Source organism: Chrysochloris asiatica, unplaced genomic scaffold (genome assembly GCF_000296735.1).
Source record: "Chrysochloris asiatica unplaced genomic scaffold, ChrAsi1.0 scaffold00061, whole genome shotgun sequence".
In the NCBI taxonomy this organism is placed as follows: domain Eukaryota; kingdom Metazoa; phylum Chordata; class Mammalia; order Afrosoricida; family Chrysochloridae; genus Chrysochloris; species Chrysochloris asiatica.
The window spans coordinates 13,270,182-13,282,565 of NW_006408579.1; the positions used below are offsets into that span (position 1 = coordinate 13,270,182).

At 48.4% G+C, this 12,384-nt stretch overlaps 1 protein-coding gene across 1 annotated transcript in view; it reads right to left on the reverse strand.

The window, feature by feature from the left end:
• Positions 1-628: 628 nt before the first annotated feature.
• BOC (BOC cell adhesion associated, oncogene regulated) overlaps positions 629-12,384 on the reverse strand; it is a 39,093-nt gene continuing 27,337 nt past the window's right edge. The window contains exons 8-18 of the mRNA XM_006864180.1: positions 10,176-10,335; positions 9,699-9,809; positions 9,015-9,221; positions 8,520-8,701; positions 7,658-7,763; positions 7,218-7,340; positions 3,829-4,041; positions 2,704-2,939; positions 2,471-2,547; positions 1,797-1,993; positions 629-856 (exon numbers count right to left, since the gene is read on the reverse strand). Of these exons, the coding sequence (XP_006864242.1) occupies positions 672-856; positions 1,797-1,993; positions 2,471-2,547; positions 2,704-2,939; positions 3,829-4,041; positions 7,218-7,340; positions 7,658-7,763; positions 8,520-8,701; positions 9,015-9,221; positions 9,699-9,809; positions 10,176-10,335 (1,797 nt within the window). The 3' untranslated portion in view covers positions 629-671. The remainder of the gene's footprint in view (positions 857-1,796; positions 1,994-2,470; positions 2,548-2,703; positions 2,940-3,828; positions 4,042-7,217; positions 7,341-7,657; positions 7,764-8,519; positions 8,702-9,014; positions 9,222-9,698; positions 9,810-10,175; positions 10,336-12,384) is intronic.

Genomic DNA, 12,384 nt, shown 5'->3' on the forward strand with positions numbered 1-12,384 from the left:
GCATCTCTTGATGGATCTGAAAGTGACACAAGCAGGTATTTTCTTCAAATACTCAAACGCCAAATTACAATGTCTAAAGAAAAATGCTGACTCATTCAGGACAACATTGAAGGTTACAGGGAAGACTAAACATTTATTTAGAAGTTACAGTGTTTGTTTTTACAGATATATGCTGCCGCAGATTACTGATTCTGGAAGGTTTGTTAATGCTTTATAGGACTATACACATCTCAGTCTATCCTCATGAGCTACTTACGAAAACGTTTCCTGTGATACCAAATCCAGCCAGCGTCTGTGCTTCCCAACTGTGAGTCAGTGCACCTTGCTTTTTCCTTTATGGTTAACATGGATGGTATGTCTAGAAGTCTTTCTTACAGGTCCCCTACACCTTGTAGGCAGCTGTAGAGATTCTAAGTGAAGACTTGTTTTCCTGGGTCTGTGTTCTGGACAGCCTGCCCAGTTGACATGTTAATATGGAGGCTTCTTCGTTTTCCCACTGATAGCTCAATGGGTAGGATTCCCCATGTCTCTTCAGAATTATAAAGACACATATACATTTATTTACAAGTGCATAAATATATAAATATGGCTATTATAGAAAAATAAATACCAATTTTCTCTGTCTCTTAAAAAAACAATATATATAGTCTCTCTGGGAAATTGGCTTCTGTCTAAATTGCAGGAGGTGGCGTCTCAAAGGACACATGCACTGGTGGGCCAGGGGAGAGGTGCATCCCAAGTTCCTGTCCTACGTAGGCCCCTGTGGGGTGCTGAGGACACCAGTCTCTACCTCCTTGACAGGAGCCAGGACTGTCCACCTCTTCAACCGGTATGAGGCCCAAGCAGCATCGGGGAGCTGTGGGGAGAGAAGGCAGGAAAAATGAAAGTCCAGACCACGGAGGAACCAACACCCACCCAGGGCTCCTGTGAAATGAACCTCTGTGAGGGAAGCTGGTTCCACTGGCCCTAATGGAGAGGCTGATACGAGAATGGTCCTGCTCCCTCTGAGGGTAGGGCTGTCTGTTACGGTCCCACCTAAGCAGTGCAGTGGTGGGGTCGTGGAGATTTGCACGGTCTAGCCTGCACCACGGGGGCAAGTGACACCTGCTGAGCCGGTGGAAGAAAGCCCTGCCCTGGCCATATTTAGACTGCTTGTCCACCTGTTGGTGTGGCTTCTGGTTATTAAGATTACCCCACTCATAATATATTCTCTCCAGCTCAAGGTGGTCCAATTGTACTAATGCTGGTCTGGCTCCTGGAGACCTCTGCCTTTTAGAATGTAATCTCCCCTGAGCAGGCTCCAGGATGTACATCTGTGCTGGCATCTATACCATGACAGCTAAATTGCATGATCATGGGAACTAGTCTGCCTGACTGCCAAGACACCTGGTCCAAAAGGGGCGGACAATAGGATGGGGTGGCATGCAGGGCCTCGAGTCCCTCAGAGAAAAAGTTGTGTGGAAGCACAGAAAGTGATTATGATGGATGCAACCTGATTCCTTGATTAAGAGACAAGACCCAACAAAGCTCTGTATTCTGGAGTGATTAGAGAATGCCTCTGTGTGATGAGAGGTGGGAGGGATTTGTTAATGGCCTTGAAATGCAGAGACCAAAAGGGCTGCTTCTCTCTCTGAAATGGTTAAGCTGTTCTTGGCTTTGGGGTGCCCACCTGGTCCACCCTGCCAATGTTCGTGGCCTTCATTCCCCCACCCCTCACCACCTTTAATGCCTGCTCTCTCCCTGGGCCAGTATGCTTTCCTCACAGCCTGCCCAGCCTATGGGTCCCCACCACTGACCTGAGTGAAATGGAGGGTCCCACGCTGCCTCCATCCCAGGACTCTTGGCAGTACTCCCCGTTCTGGACTGTCCCGTGGTGGCGACAGGCGGTTCCTGAAGGTGGCAGCAGTCCTGGTGGGGCTGGAGGAGCTGGTGAGTTGAGTCATCAGGCAGAGTGTATAGGAATGCGCCCTCGTCCTGGCCAGCCTTGGGAGCTCTGCATTGATTGAGACCAGAAAGAAAGGTGAGGTGGGACAGAGTGGGCTGGGACTCCCACACTGCCTCTGATTGCTTTCCTGTCTGGAAGGTACCAGAGCTGAGATGGAGACTAATGTGCTTTGAACTTAAGTAGGCACAACATTTCTACTGGTAATTCTAGTCCTAAGTGTGTGGGAAGGCATGAAGTCAAGTGCCCAGGGGTCTATGGGTACAGTCATTTGTATGTCGCTGCAGCTAGTCGGCTAGGTGAGGGTAGGATTCTGAGCAGTCAACACATGGCCCAGAGTAGCTGTAAAAAACAGCAACTAGCTGTTAGGATAACAGCCCTGCAGAGCGAGGTTTTCAGATAGGAATGTTTCTCTTAGGGATCTCCATGTCAGGCTTTCCGTGACTAGAGGCTGGGTTTGAGGAGCTACTGAGAAAATGAGGCTCTGGGGCTCATGAATTAAAAGCAGGAATGGGGAAGGCTAGTTACCTGGTAATCTGGCGACTCGGGGGGTCATATCCATTGCCATGAATGGTCTGCCTCAGCAGGCTATTGGTGCCATCCTGCTAATAAAAAGGTCACTTCAAGAAGTGCAGGTAACTTCACACTGTTCAACTGGATGAGCTGGCTCCCAAGAAGCCCAGGATTCGAGCCTGGAGGGAAGGAAGGCCACTTCCTCTTGGTGTCCCATGCTGGTGCCTCCACACCCAGGAGTACCTTACCTGCCGAAGCTCCCCTGGGCAGTGTTGCTGAGGTTTCGGTCCTGGATAGCTCACTGCAGCTGCAGGGCAGCTTCGATTCACATGGACCCCATTGGCACAGGCCCGTCCATTAATGCCACTGAGGTAGGGCTGCCCGTTGTCTCGGTGGCCTGGGAGTCCTCCCAGTGGCACCATGGTGTATTGGCAGGAGGAAGATAGAAGGGCACTTCGAGGGAAACCCAGGTCTGTAGTGTGTTCTGAAAGAACAGGAGGACAGAGTATGGTTAGACCAAGGAGGCTTGGAGCAGCTTTATAAAAAGTTCTACACAAATGTTAGGGAACTTCTGACTACCCAGGCTCAAATGAGGTAGGCGAGGGGTTAACCCTGCCGAAGGGATGAAGAATATTTCCTTGGAATATTCTTCATGTCACCTACTTCTCCCTAGCATCTATCAGTGGGTAGAAAGAAGGGTGACAAGATATAAGGACAAGAGTTTGGGGAAGGAGATAGTGAGCAAACACAAGGAGCAATATATAGATGAAGCAGGTTGACCATAGATGTTGCCAGTTGAAGTGGATAAAAGATGAATCCCGGAATCAGAGGGAAGGTTCAAAGCAGCCCCAGGACCAGAAAAAGAGGAAACACTCAATTATATTAAGTATGAACGTGAGGTCACCAACTCATCTCATTAAAATAAGTCAAGAAAAGGCTTTCATTCTATAATAAGCATTCTGCAGGGGTTACCGAGAGTGGAAGGAAGAGAAATTCTTCACTGGGTACTGTAGACACATGCTAACTTGGGTGAGGGGAAGGTAGTTAAAAAGGAAAGGAAGAGGGAAGAAAAGGGAAATTGCTTTTTGGTTTTTTTTTTTTTTTCCTGTACTAAAAGAAATAATGTAAAAAAAAAATTATGTATCTCTCTGGCTCATTTATATATATAGAGGACAAACTGACTTGCACTTCCTCATGCTCTCCAGCAGCCCAGGCGTGTGAGAGAACGGTTGGTCTTGGAGTGTTCTGACTCTCTCAGGGACCTCTGGGGGCTGTGGAGCTGGAGCTCCCACAGAGTGAAGCAGAGCTGACCCTGTCCTGGAGGTATTGGCCTCCTTCGTGGACTCCCTTTTGTGCCGACAAGAGTTACTCACTTTGTTTAGACCAGGCCCTCCACAAGCAGAAGGGGATGAAGGCAACGATGATGAGGACGATTGAGCCCAGGACAACACCGACGATGAGATAGGGCAAGTCGCTGGAGCGGGCCACCATGGCCCCGGTACCCATGGGCCGCTCTATGGTCTCAGGGGGTGGCGGCTGCAGTGGGGCCAGTGTCGGTGGTGGAAGACGACCAGAAGACTTGCGAGCTACAATTAGGGATAAAATTCACTTTGGCATCTTTGACATTTCCTTCACAGCAAAAAGCAAATGGGGGTGGTGGTGGACACTGTATCCCAAGGGTGTGGGAAATGGGGAGGGTTGCAAAGTCCCTTATTAAAATGGTGTCCACATTCAGCATGAAATCTTGTCTATTGTGGAATTTGGTACTATTTAAGATGCCTGAGCCTTCTATTTCAGAATATAACCTGAGACATTTGTGATCCAAGTACAAGGTCAAACTAGGTCTTTTAGGCAGAAGTGTGGAGATTTTCTGAGACAGTAGTTGGCAAACTTTTGGGAGAAAACATTTCAAAATGCATGAAACCAGCAAAAGAATTGGGAATGGAAGAACGTGCCCAACAAATTTAGTTCTTCACAGAGAGTAGCGTAAGAGATGAGAAGTACTAGGTGACTGGGAATGAGTATCCTGTTGTGCAGTTTGTGATTATAGATAAGCATATACATAACGCAAGTCAACATTGGAAAATATGCACTTCTACTACCAAAGTGATGAGTCCTGGTGTGGCACTGTAGGATCAGCCTTGGACTGTTAACTACAAGTCGGCGGTTCAAACCCACCAGCCGCCGCTCCTCAGAAACCCCTACAACAGAGACACTGTGACTGTAAACTTGACTCACAGCAGGGAGGTGGGCTTCACTAAGACATCACAGCCCTTGGGTGGTGCAAACAGTTAATGCATTCAGCTTTTAACCAAAAGGTTAGAGGTATAAATGCACCCAGAGGTGCCTCGGAAAAACTGCCTGGTGATCTTATATAATCAGCTAGAAAAAACTCTCTGGAGCATACGTCTACTCTGACACACAGGGTTGCCATGAGCCAGAGTCTCCTTGACTGCAAGTTGTTAGAACAAATACAGTAAGTAGTGAAACGCCGATTCAATGGTCAGAGTAGAGTGTAGACTCCCCACCTAAGTTTTGCTATTACCGGAATGTATCTCTGAACTCCTGCCTCTTTCCCTTGACTTTATGAATAAGTCATTCAATCTCCTGACATCCCCAGGCCTGTCTTGCTAGTATTCTTTACATTTCTCTTTTCCTGCCCCTCACAAACTGGTGGGTCTTCCTAGTTTCTCTCCCTTCTGTACCCTCTTTGCGTAATCTCAGCTGTTCTCATGATCTCAAGAACTCCCAAATCAACGTCCCCCACCTGGGCCCCTTCCCATGACAGGAGACATGTTTCTCATTTGAATACTTGTTGTTTGAACGTCCTAAGACTCAGTTTCCATGTAACTTCACCTTGTTGCTTTCTAATAAGATCTGCTTTTGGTCTTGCCTTCCCCATTTCAATACATGGCAATAGCATCTGTGTAGTACCTCCAGGTTTACTGTAAACCTTTCACGCTGTCTTAGCAACAACACACAATGTCTCCTGGCCCTGACCATATGTCCTTAATTCCTTTTCTTTATTTTGGGTGGCTTCAGTTCTCTCCCCTCAGCTAACTCTTAATATGGCTACCAGTGAGTGACTCCTCTCAATGAACAAATCTTATGATGGCCCTCCCCTGCCTGACATCCTGACAATGTCTTTGGCCTACATCCCACGAGTGTGTGGCCTCCTGCATACATTTCCTCTCAAATTTCCCTTTCAGGCTCCCTGACACCCAACTATCAGGCGCTACCTCCAGCCTTGACCTGTCCCCTTGGCTACATCCCTATTTCCAGCCTGAAGATCTAACCCTTTATGACCAGTGTAAATGTCTTCTTGGTAATGCCTGATACAGGATTTGGGGGGCTGTATAAGTATCTTCACCTCACTTCACTGTACTTAATGAACAAGGGCAGGGAGTGTACACAGGAGGCACTTAAGTGTTTGCTGAATAATTCAGTGCAGAGCTAGAGAAATAACGTTGCTGTCTCCATGATGTTAAGTGCCGTGGAGTCATTTCCGGCTTTTATAGCAACTCTGTCTAGGGTTTCTGAGGAGCAGCTAGTGGGTTTGAACCATTTACCCTGTGTTTATAAGTCCAGTGCTAATCCTACAGTGTCACACCAGAAGTCTCCATATAGGAAATGGCAGTATTACTTTCTTATCACCATTCTTACTCCTTTGTGATCATTTGATAATGCAGATAACAGTATCTATCCACCCAAGCAAGGAGCTCTGGCAGTAGCGTAGTGGTTACAAATTGGGCTGTGAACTGCAAGGTCAGCAGTTTGAAACTACCAGCTTTTCCGCAGGAGAAAGATGAGGTTTTCTGCTCCCGTAAAGATTTACAGCCTCAGAATCCCTGTGCAGGGTCACTAGGAGTCAGAACTGACTCCATGGTACGTAACAACAAGCAATGACTATGTGAATGGAGTCCTGGTATGGTACTATGGATAAGCACTGCACTGGACTGCTAACTGCAAAGTTCACAGTTCAAACCCACCAGCCGCTTCTCGGAAACGCTATCTAGGGTCTCTATGAGACAGAACCAACTTGATGGCACTTAACAAAAACAGCAAAATGCTATATGAATATGTTCAACCTGCCCTTGTGTGGAGAGAGAGCCTGGGCTCAGAGTTAGATAAGCATGACTTGCAGTGTGCCCCACTACTAATTGACTGTTTGACCTTGACCAAACATATAACTTCCTGATGCTCAGGTTCTTCCATCTCCAATGAGGCTGCAGTTAATGTTGAATAAACCAAGCACCGTAAGTACCAAATGTTACTAAAGGAGTAAAGAACTGCTGACCTTGCGGTTTCCAACTTAAGACTGAGTTCTATTCGATGAATTCGTGTATGAGTTAACAAACACCCAGGTTTCCTTGTAGCTGTAATTGTCTTCTCAAAGCAAAGCTATCACAATGGTACCCTGTTGTTTTGCTGTTGACAATTCCAACTCCTAACAACCCTCTAGGTCAGAGTAGAACTGCGTCATAGAGTTCTCTAGGCTTTAATCATTAAGATCACCAGCTCTTTTCCCCCATGAAGTGGCAGGTTCAAATTGCCCATCTTTCAGTTAGCAATCAAACATTGAACCAATGGGTTACCAAGGCTCCTGGATGGTAATATGAGTCACAGGCAAATGAGGAGAAGGTTAAATATGACAAAGTGTACGGATACTCTGAAATTAAGGAGTTTTCCCATCATGGCACAAGGAATAACGGCTTGGCCCTAGTTTGCTGGAAACAGCGAGACAAGATGGCCGAGACCCTACCTTTGGTTTCACAGATCATCACGTTGCTGAACTCACTCTCCCCTCCTTCATTGAAGCACTGCATCTTAATATCGTAGGAGGTTTCTGGCTGCAGGTGGCTGATGGAGTGCCAGTACCTATCCCCTGAAAAGAGTGGAAATGTCACATGTGGGGGGCGTCGCCCCAACCTCACAGGGAGATTCAGACAAGGGCTCTGTACCTGGTACTGGGGACAATTTGGTGCCATTGGAGGAAATGGTCTTGATCCCCACCCAAGCGCCTGCTGTCCCATAGTCATGAGAAGGAAGCATGTCAGCTTAAGAACTTGATGGCCCCAAGTGTGTCATGTGTGAGTCAACGACACAGGGCACATATGCTTCTGCACCCAGGATGGGATTTATGCCTCTGTGGATTTCTCCAACACCCAGGTCCCCCTTCCGGCACCCCAAAGTGGTTCTTACCTTCCACCATATCCTTTTTATAGTCACTATCATTGTCACTGTCTGTGGGTCGATAGTAGATATAAAAGCCATGGATCGGAGTGTTGTTGTTGCTTGCGGGAATATACTATAGGGAATGGAGAGAAAACAAGTGGACAATGGAGCAGAGAAATCATCAGAACCAAAGGAGGACAATTTTACCCCCAGCCTAGAGTCCTGCTAACCTCAAGGTTAGCAGTTCAAACCCACCAGCTGCTACTCAGAAGCTCTGTGAGTTGGAACCTACTCCATGGCACTTAACAACTACAGAGTTTGATTAGCATTGGAAATTTCTGAGGATACACACAATATCCATGAGGTTTTTCTCAAGAGTTCTATGGAGGACATTATTTTAGCCCCAAGATTTTGGAGATGAAAAACACATTTCTCCAAAGACTCAAGTACCCTGTAAATCTTCCTGGGCTCTGTGAGCGTGAGTACTTCTGGCTGAAAAGCGCAACAGTGTTGCGATCCCCTGTGGTGGCTGAGGAAGGACAGGAAGGAGGGTGGCATATCTGAACACAGCAGGCTGCTGGAAGTCTACCAGGATTGGTGCCTTAGACTTCCAGACTACCAGACTGGAATTTAAGGCACCAAAATCAACCAAAAGACCACTAACTGCAGCACCAGGTGATAGATCCCCTCCCCACCTCCAACAACTGAGCTCACAAGGAGAATCCAGCTCCCAGGTATGCAGGCAGAGGAACACTTAGGGGAAGACGTCTTGGGAGACAGGCTGAGGCAGAGGAGTGATTCTTTCCAGCTCCAGCTGCAGGCAGCCAGCTCAGTCCTGACACAAACCCCAGGGCCATCTTCCTGTGGCAGCAGCATCCAGCCCACTTACCATCCACTTGAGCATGATGGTAGTCTCATTAACGGCATCCGTGAAGGTGATGTAGGGGCCTGCCACAGGCCTCTCATACACGCGGCCGCTGTAGCCTGACACCATATATGGCCGGGAGGGGGCGCTGGGCTCGCTCTCTCCCAGCATGTTCAGGGCTCGGACTCGGAACTTGTAGGAGGTGCCTGGTGAGCAAGACAGATGCTCACTGAGCCCAGAGGTGGGAAGCAACTTTGGATTACCCCACTGCCCATCAAGGCCCAGGACCAGAGGGTTCTTCTGGGCAACAACACATCCTCAAAGGACTCACATCCTCATCCCAAAGAAAAGGGCTCTGGACCTTCTTATGGATAGAGAAAGAAAGGGCTGTGGGTCTCAGGTAGACACAAGGAGGATGCATGTTAATCTCCCAGTGGATGGAGGGAAGGGTGTCCAAAGTTCCCGTCCTCCCTCTCCTCCGAGTGGTCAGTGGAAGAGTCGGGGGTCCTGTGGACTCACCTTTCTCTAGGCCTGTGATCTCCACGGAGAGCCGGGAGGGTGGGATGGCACTGGTATCCAGAATCCAGTCCCCCACTTTCTTCAGCTTCTTGTACTCCACACGGAAGGACTGGATCGGGAACCCACCATTCCCACGAGGAATCCAGGTCACATACACGGACGTCTCAGAGGCCATGGAGATGGTGGGCCTGTCTGGAGCTTCTGGGGCTAAGAAAGACCAGACACAACAGGGAAGGATGCAGAAGGCAGGTGCACAGAGAGATGATTGTTGTGTTCTGACGAGACTCGCCAACTCCTGACAACCCCCAGCCCTCCACGCCACTGCTGGTTGGATCACCCACTGGTGTGCCACCCCTTAAGTTCAGATTTCTTCAAGGAAATCTGAAGCCAGGAAGTGGCAGGCCAGAGGGTCAGCAGCTCTCTCCTCCACTGAATGCTCACTGGACCCACAAAGCCACTAACCCATGTCAGACTCCTCTTTCATTGGTAAAAACTCCAATCTTGGTTTTCTCATTGTGGTGAACTGGGAAGATCCCAGGAAAATGCCACAAGGGCCCCTAGACCCATGGAACCAAGACTCTACTTGACCTGCAGAACCAGGGCATTGGACGCAGTGGACCTGGCTTCCAGTTTTTTGAATGTTGCTCACAACCACCCCCAGCCCCATGCTACCTCCTGGCTTACGAGAGAGGCGGCTGTGGTCCGGCTGGCTGCTACTCTGGGGGCTGGCTCCGGGGTCATCTCTCTGGATCTGTTGTTCCTTGCTGGCCACAATCTCAGGTTTGGGACGCCGTCCTGGATGGAAATAGGTTGAGATCAACAAGGGAGGGAGAGGGCATTCGATCTCCCTCTTCACAGAGTTGTTTTTGCCAAGGCACGTGCCAGGGTGATGTCAATAAGAATAAAACTGAGCATGTGGTTCGAGTCCTAGCTTCAGCCGACTCTGCCATGGTATTGTTGCTGGTCCCTGTGTAAGAGATGGACAAAGAGTGACTCTTCCAATGAAAGGTGTGGCCTGAACCAAGAGAGGCAGGAGCTGAAAGGAAAGGTGATGTCCAAGGTGAATAGCTGGGGCAAGGTGAGCAGGGCTCCCACCTGTGTCTGCTAGGACTTGCTCAGGCTCACGGAAACACCAGACTGGGGACAACGTGTGACTCTTACCAGTTCGGAAGGTGACCATGGCTGTCTGGCCCTCGCCCGCACAGTTGTAGGCAGCCATCTCCACTTCATACAGACTCCCGGGATCAAGTCGGCTGAGAGTCAGGCGGTGCTGGCTGGCTGGGATGCCGGAGATGGTCCAGTCATCAGAGGTATTTGTAACCTGCTGGAGAAGGTGGCCTGTATGAGAACCAGCATCCCTACTTGGATCTACACATGGGCTGTGGTTTATGAAGTAAGCAAAAACAGTCCAAGAGGGCAGGGAGGGAAGGAAAGGAGTGGGCGGGTAGGGGGCAGAGCCTGACTGTCCCTCATCCTCACTGCAACAGTAGAGCCAGGCTCCCTGGCACCTATTGTATGATGCCTCAACGGAAAACTCAGCGGCTACTGTCAGAGGCCTGACTGGAATCGTTGAAAGCTTCTCTGAAGACCTTGTGCTTAGGAGACTCTCTAAATTGAAACTCTCTTACTCCTTGCTCTATTGGAATCAAACACAATTCCTTCCATTTACATCGTAATACGATGATGATGAGACAAGAGTAGCAGCGGCAGAAATACCACTTGCTCAGTGCTCACTATGCACTAGGCCCTGAACTGAGCACTTTCTATACGGTGCCTCATTTTTCCTCATAGCCCTGTTCACAAATGAGAGCTGAGTCATTTGCCCAAGATCATGCCACTAATGAGCAGAGACACCATGACTTCACTCTAAAGTGCATGGCTCATAATCATAACCTATCCTGGAAAGAAAAAGAGTCAGAGCCAGAAAGACTTGGGTTCAAATCCTGGTTGTGCAACTATGAGAAAGTTCCCTAATTGGTCAGTCAGCTAGACTTTTTGTTTCTGTTGTTGTTGGTTGCCTCTGACTCAGGGCGACCCCGTGGACAACAAACTGCATGAGAGCTGCCTGTCCCATGCCATCTTCACGTCATTGGTGTGCTCCTATCCACTGTGCTCAGTGGGTATCTCCAGTGCCTTCTAACTTAGGGGCACACCTTCCAGAACCATGTTGTTCTTGTTCAAGTGCTGTCGAGTCAGTTCCCACTCATAGCGACCCAGTTTAAGGTTTCCAAGGAGTGGCTGGTGAGTTTGAACCTTGCAGTTCAAACTGACCTTGCAGTCTAGTGCTTATCCTACAGTGGCATTTTAGGACTCTAAAGAGACAATATTTTGTTATGATCCACAGGGTTTTTTCATTGGCTAATTTTGGGAAATAGATAGCCAGGCCATTCTGCCTAGTCTGCCTCAGTCTGAAAGTTCCTCTGAACCCTATCCATCTGATCCTGGTGGTACTTGAAATACCGGTTGCGTAATTTCCAGCATCACAGCAATATGTAAGCTACCACACATAGATGAGTGATGGTTTCATTTCTAGAACAGGGCAAAGAAGGCCTCTCAAGTTATTCTGAGGATTAAATTTGGTGGCACAGGTAAAGTAACTAACATTTATGAACTGTCACAAAATAGGTTTCTAACGTATGCCTGTCCCCTCTCTTGACATCCCCACATCCTTCACCCTGTGAAGTGTCTGCCGTTTCAATCCCCACCTTTCTCTCTCTCTCTTTTTTCTTTCGCTCGTTGGCCTCAGACCTTGTTCAGGATTTAAAAACTGTGGACAAACTATAACTTTCATGAATGAGTTTTTCATAGCTTTGAGTCTCTAGTCCTTTAAATGAAAAAGGAAAACAGAGGAGTTCCATGTCTCCCCAAAAGTGATGCTGAAAGGCTGCCTGCCTCATCTCACCCCCACTTCACCTCTCAGGACAAAAGACTCAATATGCTCTCAGCTACTAGCCAAAAGGCCCACCCAGAGGCATCTCAGAAGAAAGACCTGGCGATCTGTAGAAACATCAGCCCTGGAAAATTCTATGGAGCACAGTTCCACTCTGACACACATGGGGTCACCATGAGTTGGGAGTAGAATTGACAGTGTCTGTGTTTTTGGTGTGCGTCTCAGAGAGCCTGCTGGAAAGTGAGGCTGTGGTTTGCTGAGGGAAGCAAACAGCTGCTAGGAAGAGCTTTTATCCCCAAGTCGAATATTCAAAAGGGGAACAAAACCTACCATTCAAGAAACAGGGATGGTCTGGGCTCATTAAAGTAAGGTTTCCAGGATGTGTTCCAAGGGGAGAAGCTTTACAAACTGAGACTCCCCAGAGAAGCTGGAAACCCAAACACAGTAGCCCAGGGTCTGCAGATGGACCAAGAAGTGAAG